Source organism: Myripristis murdjan, chromosome 24 (genome assembly GCF_902150065.1).
Source record: "Myripristis murdjan chromosome 24, fMyrMur1.1, whole genome shotgun sequence".
NCBI classification, from domain to species: Eukaryota; Metazoa; Chordata; class Actinopteri; order Holocentriformes; family Holocentridae; genus Myripristis; species Myripristis murdjan.
In genome coordinates this window covers 3103052-3129730 of record NC_044003.1, presented here as the reverse complement: position 1 = coordinate 3129730, position 26679 = coordinate 3103052, and the positions used below count along the sequence as shown (strand labels likewise).

The following is a 26679-nucleotide window of genomic DNA, read 5'->3' as shown; positions in this document are numbered from 1 at the left end:
TGAGTCCCAGTCTGAGTCCCAGTCCCAGTCCCAGTCTGAGTCCCAGTCCTAGTCCCAGTCTGAGTCCCAGTCCCAGTCTGAGTCCCAGTCTGAGTCCCAGGCCCAGTCTGAGTCCCAGTCCCAGTCTGAGTCCCAGTCCCAGTCTGAGTCCCAGTCCTAGTCCCAGTCTGAGTCCCAGTCCCAGTCCTAGTCCCAGTCTGAGTCCCAGTCCCAGTCTGAGTCCCAGTCCCAGTCCTAGTCCCAGTCTGAGTCCCAGTCCCAGTCTGAGTCCCAGTCCCAGTCTGAGTCCCAGGCCCAGTCCCAGTCTGAGTCCCAGTCCCAGTCCCAGTCCCAGTCTGAGTCCCAGTCCCGGTCTGAGTCCCAGGCCCAGTCCCAGTCTGAGTCCCAGTCCCAGTCCCAGTCCCAGTCTGAGTCCCAGTCCCAGTCTGAGTCCCAGTCCCAGTCCCAGTCCGAGTCCCAGTCCCAGTCCCAGTCTGAGTCCCAGTCCCAGTCTGAGTCCCAGTCCCAGTCCCAGTCCCAGTCTGAGTCCCAGGCCCAGTCCCAGTCTGAGTCCCAGTCCCAGTCCCAGTCCCAGTCCTCAGTCCCAGTCCCAGTCCCAGTCCCAGTCCCAGTCTGAGTCCCAGTCCCAGGCCCAGTCCCAGTCTGAGTCCCAGTCCCAGTCCCAGTCCTCAGTCCCAGTCCCAGTCCCAGTCCCAGTCTGAGTCCCAGTCCCAGTCCCAGTCCCAGTCTGAGTCCCAGTCCCAGGCCCAGTCCCAGTCTGAGTCCCAGTCCCAGTCCCAGTCCTCAGTCCCAGTCCCAGTCCCAGTCCCAGTCCCAGTCTGAGTCCTGATGGAGACAGTCTTCCTGCCTCTGACAGTTCTCAGTGAGTGATGTGTTCACTGTCATCATGGCGTTTAAAGCATCTGACATTTTGTCCCTGACGGCGAGGAAAAGCATCCCCCTCTTGTCTGACCCGGTGACCTCTGACCTTTGCCCCTGTCAGCTATAATGTGTTTAACCTCAGTGGGCTGAGCTGTGTGAACTGTACAGTGGAGTAAGAGCGCCCCCCTGTGGGCTGTTTGCTGACCTGTTGCTGGGGGTACAGGGGCTGATGGGAAGTGTAGGCCATGCTGTGAGGATACTGCTGGCCAAAGCCGTCGTGCCCGTGCCTGAGGGACAGCCAGACCAGAAAACAGACGGATGAGTGTCAGGATTTTCAAAAAACAAGTCAAACTTTATCCGTACATCAACTTTCATAAACAAACAGAACATAGAAAAACAAAAAAAGACAAACAGAATACAGCAAAAAGTGGTGCAAACCAAAAATAAAGCCCTGGCTCTAAAAGAAATAAGTTAGTGGTGCATTAATGCGCTGATACTGATGATGTTTTTAAAATATTTCATCATGAATGAAGGAAAAACAGAGCACAAAATAAACTCTTCCCTCTGCAATCTAAAATGTAGTATTTGCCTTTATCAGATATTTTCATAATCATAAGATCATAAGATTTGACCTTCAATATATATTAGGACTGAAGCTGCTGACAGCCAATATTTCCTACGGGTCTTTGAACGCTTCAATTTAAATTTTCTCAGCCAAAAATCCCGCTGTGACATTAAAGTATTAAACATGCATGTTTACATACACAGTGAACATGAGAGCTGTTCCTCCTTACCTCTGGTGGGGGTATCTGCTGGCAGGGTACATGCCCGGCTCATTTCCAGAGGGACCCATGTTGTTTTGGCCTGCAGGGGGCGCCATGCTGCCCTCCGGGCCCATCACGTGGTCCGGCCTGCAGGACAGACACAGAGCGAGCAGGAGTCAGGTCGAGGGATCAGTCCAACACAGAGTCTGCCGTCACGTTTCACAGAAAAGTTTCACGTTTCATCGAAAGTTTGACTTTGGCATCAGAAATGCTGCAAACCACAGCTCCTCCCACAGAGCTGCAGCCAATGATTACGCTCACTGTCAGTGGTTTTTTTTTTTTTTTTTTTTTTTTTTTTTTTTAAATTAATCGATAGATAATTTAGTTCAGTGGTTCTCAATATTTTTTTTCAATCATGTTCCCCCTTTGAGATATTCTTTCAGCTAAGTTCCCCCTGAGTAGTGCAGGAGTTTTTTTTTTTTTTTTTTTTATTATGGTGATCTTTTGGCATGTATTATGTATGTATAGTGTATGTATGTGTTATGTTATGGGATATCTGCAATACTGCTGGTGATGGTATGACTGATGATGTATTGTTTGTTGTCATTGTGGCTGACAGGGAAATCTGTCTTGGGCTCAGCAGCTGAGCCATAAATGCCTTGAGTAGGACAAGAAAGCGTATCGTATCGTGTTGTGTCGTGTCGTGTCGTGCCGTGTCGTATCGTAGTCCAGCTCCATCAGTGTGAAACAACAACCTGATACTGAGGAGGCTTGGTTGTTTCTGTTTCTGCTTCTTCTTCTCTGCAGATTGAAACCACAAACACACACATCTGACACCTTCAGGGAACCCAGAGTAAATACTGAATATAAAAAATGCTTTCTCAAACTTACATTTGCATTTTTATTGAATTTGTTATAGCATAGGGTCATGTTTATGCAAGGCTGATATTTTTTTTACATTAACATTTTTTTTTTTTTTAAATTCACGTACCCCTTGTAGTACTGTAACGTACCCCTAGGGGTAGGCTTTCCCCCACTTGAGAACCACTGATTTACTGTATAAAGTGTCAGAAATAACGACAAATGCTCATGGGAAGTGATCAGAGTCAAAAGTGACGTTCCTTAGTCGGACCAGCAGCTAAAAACTCCAAAGTATTTCTTTTATAAAGATAAGAACAGAGAAAAGGAAGCAGCTGGAGGCAGACACGACTCAAACAATCCATTTCTCTAACACTGATCTGAAACCAGTACACACATAAGACCTGAGGTATCAGGCTGGGGGACGGCTCACCTGCGGTCGAAGCCGGGCCCGTAGGGGAACTGGGGTCTGGGGCCAACGCCCATCCCTGGCAGGGGCCCAGAGGGCGGCCCGCGGGGGTACATGTCCTGCATGGCACCGCTGGGCATCTGGCCGGGACCGAAGGCCTCACCGGGCCCCGGACCTGCAGGCAGACGGGACCAGAACAGACAGGAGCGTGAGGAGGCGTCTGAGTCCTGTTAGATCTGACTCTGGTGCAAAAAGACCACATGGAACAGCATGAAAGCATGAAAAGAAACATCTTTGAGGGTTTTACTGGTTCAGATTTTAGTTTATGCCAACTGGTGCCGAATGAATCAACATTTTTTAACTTTTAGTAAAAGTAATGACTTCATTTTCTCAGGCAGTTTGTGCGCTGACCACTGGGGGGCAGCAGAGCCTCAGGACTGCAGGAGACTCCCAGAGACCAAAACAGTGAACTGGTGAAGCAGGATGACGCTATAGGACACAACACTGCTGCTGTGACAAGACCTCATTTCACTTTGGAGGATTCGTTCTGTTCACTGAAACCAGTGTTTCTAGGAAAATAACATTTTTAAAATGCATAAAATAGGCCTGTTTTTTTATTCTTGGAAAAAAGGAATTTATAAACAAATGCCTGGAGAGCGTCACTCCAAAAAGACAAACAAACAAAAAAAAGATTCCTGTTGTTCAATAAATTCTACATCAATGCTGCAGAACTGCTGCTAGAATGACAAGTAAATATATAGTTTAATTTAAGTTGCTTAATGTTTGGAGTCCTTGTGATGCCTTTGCTTACAAAATGTTTTCTGAGTTCAGTGTCTTCTGTGTTTTTAACGTCTGACACTGCATTTCAGGCCGTCACGTGGATGTTTAGAGTTGTGAAGGTCTAGTGTTTCCCTCCTCACCCTTCCTGGCTCCTCCGTACGGGTCTTTGTTGGCGTCATACTGCATCCTCATGGAGGGGTCAGCCGGGCCCCCTCCCTGCTGGTAGGAGCCACCGGCGGGCCCCGGGCCACGCTTTCCATGGAACGCCGGGTCGTTTCCCTCGGAAAAAGGGTCCTGAATGCTCACGCCTCCACCCGTCCTGAGAAAGACACGGGTCAGAGTTTGAACTGGCATCTGGCATTTCTGCTGTTGTCTGCTGTCCCAGTTTGTCCCTATCTCCCTGTCTCTGTCTCCTTGTCTCTCTCTCTCCCCTCCCACCCAACCGGGAGAGGTAGATGACCGCCCGCCCTGAGTCTGGTTCTACCTGAGGGTTCTTCCTGAGTCTGGTTCTACCTGAGGGTTCTTCCCGTTAAAGGGGAGTTTTACCTTGCCACTGTCACCAAGAGCATGCTCAGGAGGGAATCTGTTGGGTTTCTTGTTTCTCTACTATAATTTGTAGAGCGTGGTCTTTACCTGCTCTACCTGTAAAGCGTCATGAGATAATTTCTGTTGTGATTTGACGCTATATAAATAAAGTTTGATTGATTGATTGATTGAGTTTTGTGTTAACTGTCTTTCATGACTCTATTAGATGAAGAATATTCTGGGTATTAGGATATTTTCTGGGCAGTCTTTCCATCTTTTTGCCCAGTAAACGTGACATTACAGATACTGGAAAAGTGCAGCAGCTTCTTTGACACAATTTTAAACCGGTTTACGTTTTACATTACACACTGTGAGTGTTTGTTCTCTACAACTTCTGGTCATAGTTTTGGTCTGACGTGGTGTCCCACAGGGCTCGATTGATGGTCCTTTACTGTTTCATCTGTGTTTGCTGCTTTTAGACGCCATCGCCTACAAGCATCACACGGGATCTCATTTCTAAACAGATGGCATCCAGCTTTATCTGTCACATGGGATAATCTCAGTCTATCATCTATCTACAGACCAGTGTACCCATGATGCATAACTTCTGAATGCTGTGTAACTTCCTCAACCTGAACCATCATGAAGCTTTAGCGAACTGGAGAAATGGAGCAAAGAGTTAAACGGATTCAATTCACTCACAAAAAAAAAAAAAAAAAATCAAATCTCTGGCAAGGAATTTGGGCTTTGTCTGTGACTGTGACCTGAGCTTTGAAGCACACGCAGGGATTATGACAGCAACTGTGTTCTCCAAGCTGAGGAACTCTGCAGAGCTCGGACTCTGGCCCCGCCCACTGAGGTTTAACTGAACCAGTGAAATTAAATGCTTGTAGAACTAAAACAAACAATTTGGACTGATAAGACTGATGGGGTTTTTGTATCATTGCGGTGTTGGATGTGTTGTGCTGCTGTGTGAGCAGCTCGCTCGCCGCGGCCCTTCCCCTACCTGTTTCCCGGCTGGGGGGCCATCTGGCTGTGCGGGGTGGAGGCCGGCGTCGGCGGCTTCAGGTCGCCAGGGGCTTCGGTCAGCGAGCTGCTGCCGCTGGACTGGGGTGTGTTAGGCCCCTGCAGAGAGCCCGAGTTGGCTGCACGCACACACACACACACACACACACACACACACACACACACACACACACACACACCAGACAGAAATCAGCTGAGAGCAGAGAACAATTTGTGGCCGTCCGGTCACCAAAGAGCCACAGGTCTGAACCCAAAACAGCCACCGTGTTCATCGACCTGCATCGTGCCGCCAGACCGAGCGGATCCATCTGATTCGCTGAAACGACACCGAGCCGCGTGCTGCTGTTAATGACAGGTTGCCATGGTAACCGGCTTAATTAAAACCTGTTATTTGTCCTTTTTTTTGCTTTGGCAAACATGACGTTTGTATTTCAGGCTGACACTCGCATTTTAAGAGGTGACAGAGAGAGAGAGAGAGAGAGAGAGAGAGAGAGAGAGAGAGAGAGAGAGAGAGAGAGAGAGAGGTATCATGGGAAAGTGGGTCAGACTGAGGTCACTGATGTTTATTTTCGTTCTCTCTCCTGCTCTGCCTGACGGCTCGCTCTGTGTCTTCGTTACATCAGAGGTGAGTGTGTGTGTGTGTGTGTGTGTGTGTGAGTGTGTGTGTGTGTGTGTGTGTTGGAGGAGTGGGGGGGATTCCTACTGCTGGCTATCTGACATCATTAGTTCATAAATTCATTCATGCAGACACACACACACACACACACACACACACGTTTAAAGGTTTCCACCCTCAGTAGGACAGGATATAAACTGTAGGGCTGAAACTGCGGATTATTTTAATTTTTGATCAACCTATCAATTATGGATTTGACTAATGAACTAACTGATTTGACTGATGAATCATTTAGTGCATGAAGTGAGAAAAATAAAGCCAAAGAGCGATGGGACGTGATCAGAGCCCGAAGGGACGTCTTCAAACGGCTCCTCAGTCTGAGCAGCCACAAACAAACCAAAGCATTAATTTTATAAAACGACAGGAGTGACACAGCGTCGTATGATGATATATTGTGTGGCAATAACGCATCGATACACAGATGCCAAGTATCGATGCTTTCATAACAGGTTTGATGACAGAGCTGGTCAGTCTGCCCCTTTCTGCTGCAATATAAACGAAAACTTTATCTGATAATGTGGACCAAGTTTCCCCGTGGAGACAGAATTTGCAGTTTAAAAAAGGTAATAAATCACAATACATTGCAATACATGTTATCGCAACACTCAGCATATTGCAAAATACTCACAATACTATCGTATCGTGTAGAGCATATTATGCTGGGAAAACCTGCAACTGGTCTTAATCAAGACGAAAATTATTTATTCAGAATCTTGAGAATCGCAGCTCTGAAGCAAATCACAAAAAGGTGGAAAACAACTGAACCCCCAGATCGAACAAAACGCAAAATTATGATTAAAGAAGTTCAACTTACGGAAAAAATATCTCACAAAATAAGGAATATGGAAGATGTGTTTGAGAAAAGGTGGATGTTAGATGACTGTAAATTATAACTACATCATCAAAAGGAATATATGTGCATATATGAGCTGAAGGTATAAAACGTCTGCAGTATCCAATTAATCCATCATGGGTTTTTTTTTTGTTTGTTTGTTTTTTCTTAAATTTATTTATTTACTTATTTATTTTTGGTAGATTTTGAATAAATTTGGTTGTTTTTTGTCTTGTACTTTTCTTCTTTGTGTTTCTTTATTTAAAAAAATGTTTTTGACATGAAAGGCAATTGTGGAAGCAGCTAAGCTGCAGATATGTCAACAATAATTGAAAAAATAAAGTATTAAAAAAAAAACAACAATACTATGGTATCGTGGGGCCTCTGCTGATCTCATAAGAACAAATGAAAAGCAGCCAAAGCCCCACACGATGTTTAGAGTCGGACACGTCTGAAGCTGTCACGCTCTGGTTCCTCACCAGGTGACGGAGGCTGGATCTTGGTCTGGTGTGCTGGAGGTTTCTTGGCGTCTCCTGCGGGGCCCAGGGCCTCCGGGGGAGGCTCCTCTCCACGCTCCACCTTACACTCGTAGGCAAACAGGTACTGGATGTACTGCTTCTTCAGAGAGCTGGCAGAGCTGCTGGACGTCCCGACGTTCAGGTGGGTGGACAACTCCCGCCACTTCTTGTTCTTGTTCACCTGAGAGGAGCGGGAGGAGGAGGAGGAAACGAGGAAGAACGAGGAGAGAGAAGGAAAGGAGGAGACGAGAGAAGAAAAGGTGGAGGGGAAGGAGGTGAAAGAGGACAAAGCGGAGAAGGAGAAGACAGAAGAATGGGTGGAGGATAGGAAGGAGATGTAAAAGAAAGAGGACCGAGAGCAGGAGGAGGAGGAGGAGGAGGAGAGGAATGCAAAGCGAGATAATGAGGGTAATGAGAAGAGAGAGGGGGAGAACGAGGGAGCAGAATGAGTGTGGCCAGTTTGTGTAAGGACGCCGCACGCTGATGATGCATTCATTAGACCTAATGGTGCATTCACAGACCGATAATGGCTGCTAATAATGGAAAAGTGGAAGGCGGCGGTGAAACGCACCGAGCCGAGCTGAGCGAGCTGCCGCCTCAGACACAAGCTCAAACTCAGCCTCCATCTTTTCTGCTGCCAGCTGAGCCAAACTCTTATTTGAAAGTTTTATGTATTTGTAGTATATTCCCCACCACAAATATATTCAAAATACAACCTGTCAGACGTTTTAAAATGAAAATTAAATACTGTCAATGAACACGATCAGATTAGCCGTCTCCAAAGGGTTGAATCAAATCTTGTTTATGAAAACCTCCAATGCCAACACAACGCCGAGCAGTTTGGCTTCTCTCAGGCGATGATGATGCTGATTAACTCAGAATGAGAAGAGACGCTGGGAGCTGACAGGCCCGGTCTTCACCTGAAGGGCTAAACGTCAGTGAAGATCACCTGGAAACAGAACGTTTCTGGGTTTAACCTTCATACGATCTGTGAGGGAGTTAAAGAGTTCAACTTTAACTCCTGTCTGTCTACAGTGGGATCGCTCGGTCTGCGGCACACCGCCGGTGATGTTGTGCGACTGTGTCCAACTTTGCAGAGTCGTGCACCTCTGGACGTTTCTATCACCATGGCGACGCAGTGAACAGCTGGGCGGATGCTGTAAAAGAAACGGTGCAGCGTCACTATGGTAACGGCTCCGACTGTCCTCTCACGACGCTTTGACCTCAGGAGCCGACCGACGTCCACGCACAGCCTCCGAGGAGAAGCTCTGACTGTTTTCCCCTCAGCGGCGCCTGCTGAGGTTCCTATGAGCCAGGCAGACTCAAAGCCACACACACACACACAGAGCTTTCTGCCTGCAGGAGAGAGTGTGTGTGTCGTGAGGCGTGTCGAACACAGGCAACAGCAAAGAAAGGCAAAAGCAGAGAGGCTCTCCCCTTTGTGGCACAGGGTGCAGCGTGTCTGCAGCACCAGAGGGCGCTGTTCCACAGAAAACAATTTAAAAAGCATTTTCTGTGACGCACCACGTAATACTGAGGCTAAGCTGAAACACCCTGGGTTTGAATCTTCTCTCCACTGTGACTGTCTAATGAAGCTTAAATGCCCCCAAAATAATAATAATAATAATAATGATTTAAAAAAAAACCTGTGTGTTCTGATGGTTTGGAGAGAAAAAAGGGAGCGAGTCGGCGTCAGAGCGTCAGTGGAGCTGGAGGGGCTCCGGCTGCTGTTCAAGGACACTTCAGCAGAGCAGGCTGCGTGCTGACTCAGGGGATTTATACCCAGGAATGTGAAGGAAAAAAAAAAAAAAAAAAAAAAGGTGAAAGCGTTGAGTGAAACAGGTTGAGCTCGTGCATTCATTTTCCTGCCCCAGGTGCAAACGTTCACCCCGGGGCAAAAAGCAGAGCTGGACGCTGGAAACTTCCCCGAGGTGAGAAACAAACAGCCGGACGGAGGTGAACAGGCACAGGGAGGAAAAAAAAAAAAAAAAAAAAAAAGATTCATGCAAAAATAATGCCCTCCATCATGACTCGTGAGCCAATCACAGCTCAGCACAGTGCCAGATCGACAGCACCACGTCCAATAGGAAGCTATGAAAATCGCGGACGTGGAGAAAAAAAGGGGAACTCCAGCGAGGAGAAACGCCAAGCGGACGCCAGCGGGCAGCGCCGTTACAGTTTAGGCATGAGCCGCTTCAATCCGTCGCCATCCTAGGAAATGAAAACTCGCTGGTGGCCGTTAGCTTAGCCAGGGAGGAGGGGCTAACTTTGACTGCTGTGTTTATAAACAGCAAACAAACAAACAAACAAACAAAGTGGTGTTACTTTGTCACTGGTATGATGCGGTGGGTTACCATGGTTACATTGTTGTCACTAACGTGGACATTTGGGGGCGTTTCTGCTTTATCTGACGGTGGAGAGAGAGACAGGACAGGCAGGGGGAGAGAGGACGACCTGCAGCAGAGGGCCTGAGGTCGGGTTTGAACCAGGACTCACCTGAACACGAGGTACGAGCTCCACCAGGTGAGCTACCAGCAAAGTGTGTCTCATGAATCCCCTGATCCCCCCCCCGGGGTGGACTCACCATGGCGAGGCCTCCGATCTCCCTCACACACAGGTACAGCCGGCACAGGTCCAGCGGCTTCTTGCCGACGGCCGGCAGGTTGGGGACGGGCGTCCCCCTCTCCTCCATGAAGGCCAGGTAGCGGTCCACCCACAGCCTCCTCTCCGGCTCCGAGCCCATCTCGTACAGCCGCGTGATCTTCTCGCCCGTCATGGTGGCGACGCTGGGCTTCTGGAGAGACATGGAGGAAGACGGAGGGGAGAGTCAGGCCGGGGGGCGAGGCCGACGGGACGCACCGCGGCAGGGCTGCACGATACACCCGGCACGGAGCTTACTGAGCTACTGATTTAAAAACACCTCACCAACACTTTCTCCACACCGAAAGGAAGACGACCTCTGAGCGACGTCTGATTTAGCAGATCGGCGCTCGAGTCACGACGTTCAGGCTCCGTCGTGACCCTGTGCACTTCAACGTGTTTTTCTGGTGCTCTCAAACATCCCGTCATCACACCATTAATTACGATTTTACTCCAACTAAGCAAATCCTATCCTCAATTTAATCAATCGACGTTTTTACACTTGAAGCCCTGTTTGATCATTTAAATAATGCTGTTTCTGTGTATTCTTTAAACCTGTTTTTTTTTTTTTTTTCCCAGTATTGTGCAGTCCTACAGAGCAGCAGCTGTCACATACAGTCACATCACATGGAGACGAACACATGAAAACAGTGCTGCCCAACCTTCTTCTTTTTCTTTTTCGGGGGTCTAGAGTCGATGCTTTCATAATATTTAATTTAGTTACTCGACTACAAAACTCAGTTCCTTTGGTTTGATTCTCTCTTTAATATGAACGGTGTTATTTCCCTGTGTCTCGGCGCATAAAACGTCTTTGTCTTTAACATTTCTTTTAGAGGTGTTAATTTTTCTCACCTAATGTTTGCTGTTTTTTAAGATGTTGCAAAAAAAAAAAAAAAAAAACATCTTAAACTGATGCCTGAGGTGGGATAAAATAATATTTTCTCAGTGTAGAGTTGCCATGGTAACAGGTTTCAGGCTCAAGATCCCATTACTGTGATCCAATCTTGACTACAAAACAAACATTTTATTTGAACTGTTTGTCTTGTTTTAGTGTGTTTAGTAAAAACTGTCTGGGGAAAATCAGAGGACAAAGGAGCCAAATTGGACTGAAGAGACATTCGATGTTTGTGCCAAAAGAAAGCATTATATTTACTCTGTAAATATGAAGACTTGTCTCCATGGCACATTTTCATACTCTTCGTCGGAGAAATATCTGAGTTTTAGCTGAGGTTAAGTTGCCCTTGAGGGTGCCTGAAGTATTTTCCCTTACTTTTATTGCTAGAGACATTTGTGCAATGAAAAGATGACTTACAGCAATTCCATAGAGCCACAGAATTGTGTTTTTCACTGATTTTTAATTCATAAAGACAAGAACTAACATGATCTATGGAAACGTTTTCTGAAGATAGTTACCTCAGCATGCTAGGAAAAAAACCCTGCTTGTTGGCAATGCTTATTCAAACTGAATGGCACTGGCCGACACGTGTTAGTTTGTTAGCTTGTGGCTAGCGGTGCCCATCAGTCTCAATGAAGAGTTGTGTTAATGGCAGCAGCAGGTACTAACACTGTCAGAGTTAGGAGGTCTTTACTGAACATGTATGGACTCGAGACCCGGTAAGACACTTTGGGTGAAGGTGAAGGTCCACAGGTGAAACGTCAGGGGTCCCACCGTGAGCCCGCTGTAACATTCAACTAAAATGAAACACCTCCAAGGGACTGAAAACTGAAGTCCCTGTTGGTTTGTTGATGTGTTTTCGTCTGGGCTGGAAACTGAAGGCCTGGAACTCGTTAGCCGGCTGTCCACTGTCATGCCCAAAACAGGCGAGCCGGTGCTGCCGAGGCCGGCTGGGACTCCACGGTCCGGGCTCTGCTGCTCCTCGGTGGGGCCGTCCCGCCCAGTTTCCAGCTGCTGAGGGTCCAGAGAATCCCTATGGGCCAGACAGGGCTGACCCAGCTCTGAGGCGGAGCTAAGGTGGGTGGGCGGGGCTTACCTGGCTGAGGGCGGGGCGACGGTGCAGCTGATCAGTGTAGATGTCAGTGCAGCAGCTGCTTTGTAGCAGAAACATAACAGAGAAAAGAAAAATGGAGGACAAGTGGCAGTCCTGGTCTGACGAGGACATCAGGGCTCTGCTTGCCGTCTGGACAGAGGACAACGTCCAACGTCAAATCCAAATCTACGCTGTTTGGTGAAATCAGGATGTTATGTGATCTACAGTGAGAGAGCTGGCAGCGATGGGGATCCAACACACAACGGGACAGGGCGTTTGTTCTCAGGGTTTGAGGCTGCGGGCTGTTAGCACCGTCTGGCTCGAAGGCAGCCCTGGCTTGCAGTGGCACGACAGTGGAAAGCCGGCTGTGAGTTCCCGGTCCTCAGACCAGGTCTGGTCTTGGTCCAGGCCTCGTGTCACAGACCTCCTCAATTGATGACTCAATGCTTGTGGGAACAGTATTGCTTGACTTCAGTGCTGCCTTTGATGTGATCGACCATGATATTTTAATTTCCAAGCTTATCAGTTATGGTTTTAATTTCTCTGCAATTCAGTGGTTTAAGAGCTATCTGTCTGACAGGTCACAAAGAGTTTATTTCAATGGTGCTTTATCTGATAGTAAGTCCCTGGACTGTGGAGTCCCCCAGGGTAGCTGCCTGGGACCTCTTATTTTCAATTTTTACTAATGATATGCCGTATGTACTCAGTAAGGCTAAGTTGACTATGTTTGCTGATGATTCTACTCTTTATTATGCTGCCCCCACATGTTCAAAGCTTAATCAGGTTCTGTCTTGTAAGATTAGCATATTATATAATTGGATCAAAACAAATAAATCGATCCTTAATATATCAAAAACAAAGAGTATAATGTTTGGTTCTAGCTATAGATTATCTGATAATCCTAAATTGAATATACAAATAGATAGTCAAACAATTCAGCAAGTAAAAACTGTGAAGCTTCTTGGACTTTGGCTTGATTGTACATTGTCATGGTCTGATCACATCAACAAAGTTGTTGCCAAAATGGGCAGAGCTGTTGCCATAACTCGTAAATGTGCGCCGTTTCTCAACACACAGTTGTTTCGTCAAGTTGTTTGTTCATTGGTTTTGTGTCATTTAGATTACTGTTCGGTTGTTTGGTCTGCTGCAACGAAAAGTCTTCTAAAAAAACTACAAGTGGCGCAAAACAAGGCTGCAAGACTGGTTCTTGGTTGTTCTCCAAGAACAAGTGTTGTAGAAATGCATGAACGTCTCTCCTGGCTGAGGGTTGAGGATAGGCTATCTGCTAATGTACTTATATATTTTCATAGAATTATTAACACTCAGACTCCTAAATTTCTTTATAATAATATAACTTACTGTTATATTATTCATTCATATAACACTCGAGGGGCGAATAGTGGTTGGATTATGTTACCCTTACCTAAGTCTGACTCTGTGAAGAGGACAGTATTTTATAGATCAGCTGTATATTGGAACACTCTTCCAGGGGAGATTCGTGACATTAAAAGCAAGGCTGTTTTCAAACGGAGACTAAGAATATATTTGTGTCATCACCTTAATATCATATAGGCCTAGTGTATTTGAGTGAGATCAAAACATCAAATTATATATGATTTGTATGATGTTTTCTGTATTCTTTATTTGTAATTTTTATTTAATGGATGTATTTTTGAACTTTATTTTATGAACTGATATTGTAATGTTTGACTTTGTATTTTATTGTCTGGACCCCAGGAAGACTAGCTGACGTTTTGGCGTCCGCTAATGGGGATCCTTTTAAATAAACAATAAACAATAAAACCTCCATAACACTGGAGCAAAATATTTTCTGCTGTGTTCCTGGAAAGTTTGTTTCAGAAAATTCCCTGGTGTTCCCTGACTTCCCCTGTGTGGAAACTGACCAATGGGAGCCCTGAGAGCAGGAGGCCGAGGCTGGGCAGCACTGCAGCAGACAGGCCATGTCCAGAACCAGAACCACAGGTTCGACAACACTCTGGTCTTTCCACACCATTCAGTCCCAGCTGAATGGAGCTGAATGGGCTCGGACACCTGGAGCCAGGTGTCTGAGACATGAAGGACGGCACGTTCACACGGCACACACCCACAGCTGGACCCGCAGCTGGACCCGCAGCTGGACCCGCAGCTGGACCCGCAGCTGGACCCGCAGCTGGACCCACAGCTGGACCCGCAGCTGGACCCGCAGCTGGACCCGCAGCTGGACCCGCAGCTGGACCCACAGCTGGACTCACAGCTGGACCCACAGCTGGACCCACAGCATGGGACTTTCTCATTAACAACGTCAGAAGGCCCTTTGCTTCTCCCTCGGTCTCGACTACCAATTCTGGTCCTTTTAGTCCCAGAGATTTCACAGCTACTAAACATTTCTGCTCCTCTTCAGGCAGGAGAAACAGCTTTCAAATTCCCTGATTTCTCTAGATTTCCCATGACGCTGCGTTTGCTGTGGTGCATTCTGGGACAGGAAATGGTGAAAGGGAAGGTGAGCCACGTTGGCTACAGGAAGTAACAAACACCGTTTCTGACCCTGAAAATGCACGAAAACGTTCCCAATGACTAACACATCCCACTCAAACTGTTTGTTTTTAGATGGTGGGCAACTAAAACCTGAAGATTATATTTTGTAGGGTTTTTTTTTTTTTTTTTTTTTAACCCTCAGTGATTTTAGCCATGCTGATATTTCATGTGTCAAAACTAAGAGGTGATGATTTTGCAGACAGCTGTAAAATTACCTGAGTGGATCTATGCGGCTTTACTTTATTATTATTATTATTATTATTATTTTTATTGAATCTTTATTGACACAGGTAATCTCACTGAGGCACAGGGTCTCATCCCTCACTGACCTGTTGCCTTTTAATGAGAAAGTCTCACCATAAACATGTAGAAAATCACATTTTAACGCAAAACATTTACAAATGCAAACAAAAAACAGCTTTTGGATCGTCTTGTGTACCACAAGAAAAAAAAACTAAAAATAAAAAAAAGTCAAGACGCAAGCATTAACGCTGCTTGTCCGATGAAAACCTTGCATCTCCAAAGAGTCACAGTAAAATAACAGAAAATCCTCTTATCACTGAAAAAGACGGGTGAGCGATTTCCAAGTCGCATAAAAGGGTTTTGGTTTTGGGTTCATGAGACAAAACAAACTGACCGTGGAAACTTGTAGGGAAGATTTTTTTTTTTTTGACTAAAAGCAACCAAATCTGGAGTTACGAGGTTTTCACAAATGAGCAGCGGAGAGCAGGGCTCTACGGTGACACACTTTCCAAAAAGCAAACATTCTCCCTAAATTGAAAAATCAGTGGGATCATTATTTAGAAAATCTCCCCCCCACCAAAAAAAAGCCCCCCATGAGAAAAGGAGCCTGTACATTTTTATTGCCACACACCGTAGAGCCCTGAAAAATACAAAAGTACAAAAACAGAGGTGGTTCTGTGCTTTTGCGGCACTTACGGGGCTGGTCGGCGTCTTGGGCCAGGCGGGGCTGCTAATGCTATCGCTGTCCTCCCCGTGACAGGAGGACAGACTAGCTGGGCTGGGGGACATGGGGGAGGGGGTGGGGGGCTGGGACAGACACTGAGAGCTGTAGCTGTCCTGTGGTACAGAATAGGACGACACACACACACACACACACACACACACAAACAAAAAACAGTCACACACACACGTTAAAAAAAAAATTAAAAATAAAAAAGTCATCCGCGCACACAGGCAGACGCACAGCAGAGCCGTTTGATCAGAGATGGCAGGGATTCAGAACTGAAAAGCTCTTCCTGTTTTTTGAGTTTGGGACTCACACACACACACACACACACACACACACACACAGCATCCAGAGAGTGGAGAGGCAGCGAGGTGAGTCTGCTCGGCTCAGCGACACAGCAGCCAAAGCAGGTAGGAGAGGAGGTTCAGTCGGTTAATCTGGCTGGAGATCAGCTGTCAGATGCACTAAACATCACACACACACACTCACACACACACACACACACTCACAGAGGAGGACATGACCACAAGCGGCCAGCTGCATGATGGGAAATATCTGACTAGTGGCTGCTGACGTCTGTTGTGTTGTGAGCAGGTGAAGCAGAGGGAGGAGCCTCACCGAGCTCCTCGTCTGAACTCACTTCCTGTTTGGCTCCAGCCGCTCACAGAGTTCTCATATTCTGACTGAACCCGACCCGACCTGACCTTTTCCGGTCGGGTCGGGCCTAAAATTTACGTGAATTGGGCGGGTCGGGTCGGGCTTCGGGTTCTGTGGGGATTTTCTTTTTTTTTTTTTTTTTTAAATAATAATAATAATAAAAAAAAAAAAAATAGAATTATGTGTTGTGTTATTGATTATGACGTTTCATTTTTATGTGACTGGTGGAGAGAGTGAGAGACTGGATTGGATTTGGAGGCTAAACTTTCAGTGACAGACAGACAACCAGCTGTGCGAGCGCAGCGCAAACAAGTGAGAGAGAGTTGCAGCAGCATCCCGCTGTGCTGGCAGACTCGGCAGCAGGGACGGTTTCTGCTATGGGCAGTGCAACTGCCCAGGGCGCAATCTACTTGGGGACGCACGAGAAAAAAAAAAAAATCTCCAGTTTTCTAGACTACCGTATTGACCCGCACATGCCGCGGCACCATCAGTCGGCATCAGGCGGGCCGGCCGCGGCACCGTCCGATACCGCGCCCACCCGTCAGGTCTGCCGGATCTGACAGGTGAGCTGCCTGATGCTGGCCGGTGCGGCGGCCGGCTCGCCTGATACCGACTGATGGTGCCCCGGTGCCGCGGCCGACCGGCTCTGCTAAATAATGGCGAATTTGGCGATTTTTTTTTTTCCCCCGGGCTTTATCAGGCTGTCGGGCCTAAAGTTCGGCTAATTAGTCAGGTCGGGCGTCCGGCTGGCCCAGTCAGGCGTGGTTCGGGTCAGGTCTTAATTTTCAGGCCTGATGAAAACTCGGGGGGGGGGTTTGTTTCCTTATCATATTTTTGTAAGAGGTAACACCGACATACACTGAAGCATTCTTCAATGCCCGTGTAGAACAGTGGGTTTTTTACAGCTATTCCTACAAAACACGAGGGATGATGGGTAAAAACAGCTAGGTGTGTGGTTGCTGTAGGTGTTAAAGCAGATGAGCCTCAATGCTCAGATTCAGATAAAGTGACTGGAGTCAGACTGGTGGTGGCTGTGGTCGTTACTGGGCGTCATTTAAGTTTCCTCCTCAGCAGCCAATCAGTGCACGAGTCGTCTGTGAGGATCCGTCATGTGAAGTCGTGTTCAGCTCGAACAGTTTAGTCGGCTGCTAAAACTGTGACATTTTCAGCCACAAGACTCTTTTAGACATTTTCTCCAAGTTTCCGCCCTGTTCACTCATCGTCTCTCTGACAGCTGACTGGCTTCAAAGAACAAAATCTGCAGAGCCGCCAAAGCCCGAGCAGAAAGCTTCAGCGCAGGGAAAGCTGCAGAAATTAGCGGTGCAGTCGTCGCGTTCTGCTGCGAGGAGCCGGCGAGCGGAGCCGCCTCGACAGACTGCAGACACAAAGCAGCCCGACGCGGCGAGCTCTCATCAAGCGAGAGCCGAGTGGAAGAGAGAGACAAAGCCGAGTCGTCTCTCGTAACCCGGCTGCCAGACGCAGAGCGCCGCCGCCCGTGATCAAGGCCGGCGCCGCACCATCCCATAATGAGGAGGAGCGAGTCAAAGGAGCGCGGCGAGGAGGAAAGTTGGCGCTTTCAAAAACTCCAGCTGCAAACTGAGTGCAAATGAAACAAGGGAAGAACTGAAGACAATAAAAAAAAAAAAAAAAAACAAGAAAACAAGCAGGGGAAGAAAAAGCCTAAACAGAAGTTGTATGGGAGGGAAGTGGGGCTCGTGTCGGCGCCGTGTGAGCGCCACGCGGCTCTTTAAGGCGGCAGGCGGTTATTTTGGGTTGCCTGTGGAAAAGGCAGACGCAGCCGTGGCAGGTGTAATGAACTCGGCGCTGCAAACAAACACATCAATAGTGCGGCGGGCGGCGGGCGGCGTGGAGCGGCGTGCTTTGAGGAAGCTCTGCTGCTGGAACAAACAGACTGCAGAGCTACAGAGGAGAGCAGATCTGCAGAGTTTTGCTGGAGAAATCGCTCACGCTGCCTGACAGACGATGTTTCTAACACCCCCCCCCCCCCCCCCCCGCCCCCCCGCCCGCCCGCCGTTCAGGGTTATTCTCATCCATCACTTCAACTAATTAAAAACAGAAGCAGACGCTGGCCACTGATAAGATGAATAAAATAACTTTGTCTTTGCTCGGTTTCCAAACTCTGCCATGATCTGATCTGATGTTTAAATATATCATTTTAATTCTCTTGGTGTAATTTAGTTTTTTTTTTTTTTTTTTTTTTTAGTGTGTGTGTGTTTTTTTTCTGATTTTCGGGAAATTTTCTTCGCTTTTTAGCTGATTTTTAGTTAAATTAAATTTGCCCATCACCGTTTTTTCCTCACGCAAACTTGATTTTTCAAAGACATGGGAAAGAACGCAATGAGCAAATGAGCAAGAAATGCCCTGAAAATTAGGGGAAAAAATTACCAGAAAAATATAAATATTAAAATGATACATATTTGATTCCACACACATGTGATTATTTATTTTAAACAGCGTTATTATCCTGGCTGTCGATTGATATTGGCTCATCACAGATATTTTGGGGGTGCATGTTAGCCAATATGCAATAAAACACAACATATGGCAGGAAAAAGCACTTCATATAATCATTTAAAATCAGCTTTACTAAACCGTCGTGCCATTTCATTGATAAATTTGTTGATTCCTTGCCACAACAAATTTGTTTTTATCTAAAAAAAAAAAAAAAAAAAAAAAAAAATTATCAGCCAATAAATCATTGTCTCAAGTTTTTGTTTTGTTTTTTTCCCCTGTAAATATTGATGAATACAGTTTTTGTGTCCCAAGGACGTAAATATTTAGCTTGGAAACTTTTCCAGCCTGAATAAAAATAAAATTCAGGGATAAACGCCGACTATTTGGATTGTTTTGGGAAGACAATTTTCAAATTTAAAAGATCCTGAATAGTTGCCAAAAAATAAAATAAAATAAAATTAAAATTAAACTGAAAGAAAAAAAGAAGAAGTGGACCCTGAGACCCTGAGTCAGTCCGGCGGTCGAGCTGTTAAGATGCCAGGCCGTCGCATTCGCCGCAGCACACATGCATCTGTTAGGGCATGCTGGGAGAGCAGACCTGCGGGGCGGGGCTGGGGGCGGGGCCGGGCGTGACTGGCAGCAAAGCGAGCCGTTCTGATTGGTTAACAAAGCCACAGAACGTACCTTGGGTTTGGGGGGTTCGTTTGCGGGGGCGACGCCCTCTTTGCTGAGCTCCGCCCTCTGCTTGGCGTCCGGAGGGCCGCCCATCCCCTCCGCCGGCATCATCATGGAGCCTGAGGAGGAGGAGGAGGGGGAGGGGAGGAGAACAAGAACACAGAACAAGAAAGAGGAAGAAAAAGAGTGAAGGAAGTTCATCGATCAGCGTATCAGAGTTTCCTGTTTAGTACCTAAAGTCCCTTTTACCGTAAATAAACACCATAAATCATTTTAATCCTTTGAACCCGAACAGATTCACCTCACATCTTTTGAAAACACAAAAAAGTAAAACAAAATTCCAAGAAAATACCTCCCAGAAAAAGAAAAATTTGCAGAAAAATGACTGAAAATGATAAGAAAATGACAATAAATTAGAAAAACATGCAACACATTAATAATAAGTAAAACTATATTCACCATTATAATTATATATTTAATTAAAATTAAATTACAAGAAAGTTACCACAACAAAAATTCATCCAAAAATTAAAAATAATTTCATAAATAAATTTTATTTTGTCCAGAGGGTGAAATAGGATCTTTCAAAATAAAGGCCCATCTATGGGCATTAGTAACTAAATAAATATGAAAATATTATTATTATTCATCATCATACATATAAATTATATATATGATGAATATATTTTAATAAATTTTAATTAATTAAACATGACAATAAACTGAAAGGCTGTGGAAATTCTCTGAGCGCTGCATCCTGTCCAGACAGGAAGTGCACTCTGTCCCACCTGAGGGCGGGGCGCTGAAGGGGGCGCCCTGGGGCGTCATCCTCCCAGAGCTGTTGCCTGGCTGCTGGCTGTAGGGGCCTCCGGGGCCTCCGGGGCCCAAGCCTCCCATGGGCCCCATGCCTGGGTAGCTGCCCTGCCTGCACCACAGAGGAAGAGGAGGAGGAAGGGTTGGATTATTTTATGAGGCAGAGGTGAAGCGGCGTGAGGACGCAGAGCGAGCGACGCCACACACAGAGCCGAGGAGCGACAAACTGAGAGGGAGAAGAAGAAGAGAGAAGCTGAAGGAGGGAGGAGAGGAAGACGTGGCGCCGACATGCAGGGAGGGTTTCCCTCTGAAGCCCCCATGACACGACCTCATCACCTCCACTTCCTGTCAAACACTGCACCTCCACCTGTCCCTTCACAATAAAAGTCTGTTTCTCTCCCAAACTGAGATCCTGTTGGTTTGCACAGGATCCTCCCCTGCACCGCGCCCCGCCCCCCCACTTCCTGTTTCAACAGGAAACACATCAGATCAAGAAGGCAGGAGTGCATTTAGCAGGTTAGAGAGCTGCAGCCTGAAAGCGGGTTAAGACGCCGCGTTCATCCTCTCATCCTTTCATCCTTTCATCCTGTCATCCTTCACTGGTAACAGGGTTCCAGCAGCAGGACGGGGACGCTCTGATGCAACAGAACCAGAACGATCCTGATCCCCGCGCTCTGCTCCCACCCGCTCGGAGAATGCGTCTCTGGTCAGGCGTCCCGGTGGCTCAGCAGACAGGGGGTGCAACCTGAGACCTGCCCACGGCGGCCTGGGCTCGAGTCCCGCCGCAGGCCGTGTGCCGCAGGCCGTGTGCTGCAGGCCGTGTGCCGCAGGCCCTGTGCCGCAGGCCACGCCCTCTCCCCTTCTCTACTGGGACGTCAAATAAAGCAGGAATGCCCCCCCCAAAAAAAAAAATCCGGTCTCACCTGGCTCTAGAAGGCGTCTCACCTGCCCACCTGTGATCAGATCTCACTCTCCTGCTCTACATGCAGATAAACACAGATCATTTCTGAGAGCTTGACCATAAAAAATCCAAACAAAACGGCCTTTGACACTCAGCAGACGTTTCACAAAATGCTTTGTTCTTGTTCCCAGAGACATCCCGGGCCTGTGGAAGCGTCCTGAGAGACGGGATGTCACACCTGGACCGAGGCTGATTCCTGTGACACCTTCTGAGATTATTCAGCAAATGAAAGCTAATGCTAAAGCTAATTCTTCAGGCGGTGAGACAGACAACCCAAAGCCACCGCTGCATTTCCCCCTTCCTCTAATCTGAAGGTTTATCATTGATGTGATGCATGTTTCATCAGATTTTGAGGGTTTTTAAAAGATAAAATAACGTAAAATTAAAAAATCATGATTATGGCGTCTTTAATCTTCAAGGAGCTGAGTGGGAAAGCTGGCCTGTGTTTCATACGTTAGTCTGTTCTACATATCTGATGATGAACACGACAGAGCCTCAGCTGGAGGCGGGGCGGGGCGGGGCGGGGCGGGGCGGCGGCTGTGGATAAAGGTTGTTAGTTTGGTTCCCTGAGCGAGAGGCGGGGCCATGCGGCAGCAGGACAGGAAGTGCTCTGGTTAGTCAAACGTCTCCGTCAGGGAGTCGGCGGCTGGAGCAGCAGAGGCCGACAGACTCACATCACACACACACACACACACACACACACACACACACACATTCGACTGGTGTTTGTTATTCTGAAGTGAAACACCCCCCGGTGCCTGGCTGCTGACATCACGGCAGCTTCCATCTAACCCACGCTCAAGATCACTGTTTTTTTTGTTTTTTTTTTTATAACAGGGTAGCCAACGGCAGGCAAGACATCACATGACTTCCTTCCACATGACATCACTTCCTTCTCCCTGGCAGATTTCATGGATGCCACCGTGACGTCTGCGGCCCTCAGGGGGCCCCCTGACCTCGTCTTTGTTCTCAGCACAAATTAAAAAACCCAGGAGGCGTCGGGGTGTTTCACGTTCAGGCTCTCTGCTCTAAAGATGCTCATCTGATTTATTCTTTGTTAATTTGACTTAATGCCTTGATTAGAGTGTGTTGTGCTGGCAGGCTCTGTGGCGGTGTGTGTGTGTGTGTCTGTCAGGCCCCGATGCTCTGGCACCGCCTGCACCACCTACCCATAATGCTCAGGGGGGGTCTGCACCGCAGGAGAGGGCTGAGCATTGGTGCCCTGCTGGGAGGGGTGAGGAAGAGGAGGAGGAGGAGGGGGAAGGTGAGGAGGTGCAGGGTGGTGAGGGTGGGGGAGGGGCGGGTGGAGGGTAGGAGAGAGGGCGGGTCGACCCCCGGGCCATGACTGGTTGTGGAAGACGGGGGAGCGAGCGAAGGGCGGCCTGGAGGGGGGAGGGGGAGACAAGGAACACAAACTCCATCATCCTGAGCACACAGGAGGCATCCAGAGTACAGATTACAGATTACATAATCTACACCATGTCTTCCCCTGTGAGGGGCTCACACAGCTGTCCGTCACTACCTGTGGGCGGAGCCACAGACTCCACGCAGCGATCTGCTCATCCTGCTTCTTTCTGCTCATTATTTTGCCAAACTTGAAGTTGAAAACCTTCTCCTAATCCCTGTGGGCGGAGCCCCCCCCCCCCCCCCCCCCCCGGGCTCAGACTCACCTGGCCTGCGAGGTCGACGTTGACGAGGAGTTGGCACTCGGCCCGGCGTTGGGCGCGGCCTCAGGGGGTTTCCGGCTGACGTTGGGGGCCGGGGGTCCCATGCCCTGTCCGGCGGGCTGAGGCATCCCGGGCGAGGTGGGGGCCATGCTGTTCCCCCCCGCGGGGTAGGAGCGGCCCCCGGCCCCGGGGCCCAGCCCGCGGCCCGCGGGGGTGGAGGGCCCCTGACCGTGCATGGGGCTGCTGGCGTTCAGGCCCAGGCTGTTGGCCAGGCCGGGGCCCGGCCCGGGGCCGCTGTAGTTGGCACTGGGAGCCCCGCCGTAGTGGGGGGGGCCGGGGGAAGTTACCTGTGGGAGGGAGGAGACCAGCGTTAGAGGGGGAATCAGCCAATCAGGAGCCAAATGGTAACGAAGAGGAAGAATAAATAAGCCTCTTGGTTTGCTTTGTTGTGTTTCTGTTTTTTCTTTTCTTTCTCTTTTATAGAATTAAAAAGAAAAACGTCTTAATAACTGAATCGTCTCTTTGTGTTTAAAAGCCTCTTGGCAGCTGTTCTGCATTTCACTTCAGAACGACTCCTAACAAACAGCCAGTATGAAGTTTACAGAGTGAAGCTGCAGTCAGACAGCAGAACGACCTGCTGTGACACACACCTGCTGCAGGTGGAACACGCTCACCTGGCCGATCATTAGAAAACAGCCTGGTGAAGCCACACCTGCTGCAGGTGGAACACGCTCACCTGGCCGATCATTAGAAAACAGCCTGGTGAAGCCACACCTGCTGCAGGTGGAACACGCTCACCTGGGCGATCATTAGAAAACAGCCTGGTGAAGCCACACCTGCTGCAGGTGGAACACGCTCACCTGGCCGATCATTAGAAAACAGCCTGGTGAAGCCACACCTGCTGCAGGTGGAACACGCTCACCTGGCCGATCATTAGAAAACAGCCTGGTGAAGCCACACCTGCTGCAGGTGGAACACGCTCACCTGGGCGATCATTAGAAAACAGCCTGGTGAAGCCACACCTGCTGCAGGTGGAACACGCTCACCTGGCCGATCATTAGAAAACAGCCTGGTGAAGCCACACCTGCTGCAGGTGGACGCAGAGAAACAGCAGAAAATTTTAATAACACCTGAAACCTTCCTGCTGCAGCACCTGAGCAGAGCTGCTGTGTTTAAACCTGTCAGCGGTGAGGCGCACACCTGAGGGCAACACAGCTGCTAATCAAGTCATCAGTAACCATGGCAACCCCCATCACTGCTGCCTGATGTGTAACTCTCATGAGCGGTGTGTGAGACATCGCTGCCTGACACTTGGGAACTCCCTGGCCTGGTGGTGGCGCTGTGGTGGGACAATCAGGTTTACATCCAACAATCCGTCATTCCACACACACACACACACACACACACACACACACACACACACACACACACACACACACCTGTCCCACTCTGGTGGCTTCATCAGTTGGATAGTTCTCCTGCCATTTCCAGAAAAAAAAACACCTTAACAACATCTGTGAACGTGCTTTTATTTTGAAGGCAGGGTTGCCGGGACCCTGCCGTCTCGCCGTGTTTTCACTGTTTTGCTCAAAGACACTTCAGCAGGATCTGAATCTGTGACATCAGATTACGTGACCGTCTCTGTAACTCTGTAACCGGCGGCCCGCTGCCAGCCGGCCTCAAGAGCCAGCACACACACACACACACACACACACACACACACACACACCAGGCATTCATTATAACAGCACACTAAGACAGGAGAGATGGATTACCATTACAACTAAGTATATGTGAGGTCATGCTCCTGATTACCACACACACACACACACACACACACACACACACACACACACACACACACACACAGCCTGGTTTTCCCCTCAGCTGACTGCAGCTCCCTCACCTCACTGTAAAACAACCCAGAACACCACTGCTGTCCTGAAGCCAGAGGGTTGCTGGTTCAAATCCCTGTGTCCAGAGGAAAAGGGCACTTTGCTTCCTTTAGCATCAAACCAACCAATCACAGGCCAGTGTGAAGGGCTTGTAGACAACGACTGAGCAGCAGCCTTCTGATTGGACAGCTCCGTCATGGACTCGTCCGTCTCTTCTTCTCTGGTGTTCAGACATTAAAGGTCCAATCACTGATCTGGAGTGTTTGGCCCATTTACTACAATTTACCGACATCTGACATGACAACAAACTATTTACCACATCCTACAGGGAGCTCAACGTCAAAATGTGAGTTTGAAAGCAAAACGTTTCCCCGCTTAGGGACTATTTTCCCTGAGAAGCCAACAGTGCTGCTGCTTTTAGGAAAACTCATGTGGAGGACTTTATTGGGCTGATGGAAAACTGGAGTGAAGAAAGTGTGAAGGCTCTGAGGGTTCATTCAAAAATAAAAGAAGTACTACTTGCTTTGGGTAGAGATAGATAGATAGATAGATAGATAGATAGATAGATAGATAAATACTTTATTCATCCCGAAGGAAATTCAGTTTTCAGCAGTATCCACAGAGTACAAGATTAAGTAAATCAAAAATAAAGAATAAAAGATGACACTGGAGATCTAAAGATCTAAGTACCCAATGTGCAAAAAACAATGTGCAAAAAACCAAAAAAACAGTGTGCATTGATGTGTACAATGTGCATAGATGTGGAAACAGACCAGAGTTCCACCTGGATGAACAGAAACGTGACGTCTATACATTTTGTAGATGATATTTACACCAAAACATGCAGAATCACTGAGATGGTCTGAAGAAACAGCTGAGTACGAGCATCAGCCCACACTTAACTCTGTGTCTTTCTACCCATAATGCCTTGTGTTTTGGGCTGACTGGACCGTCTCACTGCGACAGACCAACTGAACTGAAGCAGGAAACACAGCAGAGCTCTGGAAAAACTGGAAAACTGGAAAACTGGAAATCTGACGTCTGTGAACACAACGTTCATAAACTGTATTTAGTATAAATCAATGAAGCGTCTCAGACAGAAATCTGGTTCTAGTTTTGATAACTGATGAACCAGTTTATCATTTAGAATCAGATTCTTAAGAGGAGACTTAAATAACAAGAAAGAGAAAGAGACTGTGTTTTTTTTGTGTGTGTTTTTTTTGGCTCAATTTCAAGAGAAGCTCCTCAGTTTGTCCTGAGTGAGGGGAAAAAGTCCCAAGAAATCCCATTGGTGGAAAGTTTTGAAAATCACCTATTTATGACCACATATTACCAAAAAACACTGTTTTTACCACACAGGGGAAAGGGGTTCAACATTTTACTTTCAGATATCACTATAAAAATTCACAAGTTGATTACACACACAAAGACAAGAAAAAAAGTCAATTACAAGTTCTTCTGTTTTACACATGCATATCACACATCATCTGATTTGATATGTGCTAATAAGGAATATAAGGAATAAATAAACAGAACAGATATTAAAACAGTGAATTAAAAGGTTACTATATATATTCAGTAACCTTTTACTGTATATATAAAGGCTGTTTTTTGGTATTATATGATCATATAGAGGTGATTTTCAAAACTTTCCACCAATGGGATTCCTTGGGACTTTTTTCCCCTCACTCAGGACAAACTGAGGATACAGAATCAGTTGAGTTTGCTTCTCTTGCAGTTTGTCTGAGGTTTTTTCATAGGACTAAGACGTCATTATTCTTTTTCATACTTTATCATCTAAATTAGTGACAGTGAAGGTGATCACAGTCCTGTACCTGGGGGTCCATACTGGCCATAGGTGGGGCCTCCCTGCTGATAGGCTCCGTGGTGCAGGGGTCCTCCTGGCGCCGGGTGGGGGGACATGGATGGTGCCGACTGCTGGGGGCCGAACTGGGGCCCCGGGGTGCTGCGCTGCATGGCAGGAGGGAAACCTGAGACCAGGAGGAGCAGCGGAGAGATGAGAAACTGATGGAGCAGAGAGACGGGAAGCTGCTGCTGCTGCAAACCCACGAGGAGTCAAACTACAGACCACTGACACGTCACCCAGTGTCACTTCCTCACCTCCACCTGTCCACTCTGACAGCAGCTCGGCCT

The 26679-nt window shown here is 47.6% G+C and overlaps 1 protein-coding gene across 1 annotated transcript in view; it reads right to left on the bottom strand.

The window, feature by feature from the left end:
- The window catches only part of LOC115355727 (AT-rich interactive domain-containing protein 1B-like), a 99164-nt gene that overhangs the window by 7359 nt on the left and 65126 nt on the right, over nt 1-26679 (bottom strand). The window contains 13 exon segments of the mRNA XM_030046589.1: nt 1067-1148; nt 1656-1772; nt 2917-3067; nt 3813-3991; nt 5204-5342; nt 7211-7430; nt 9834-10043; nt 15352-15492; nt 19199-19308; nt 19978-20114; nt 22634-22962; nt 22964-22977; nt 26361-26516. Coding sequence (XP_029902449.1) covers nt 1067-1148; nt 1656-1772; nt 2917-3067; nt 3813-3991; nt 5204-5342; nt 7211-7430; nt 9834-10043; nt 15352-15492; nt 19199-19308; nt 19978-20114; nt 22634-22962; nt 22964-22977; nt 26361-26516 — 1985 coding nt within the window.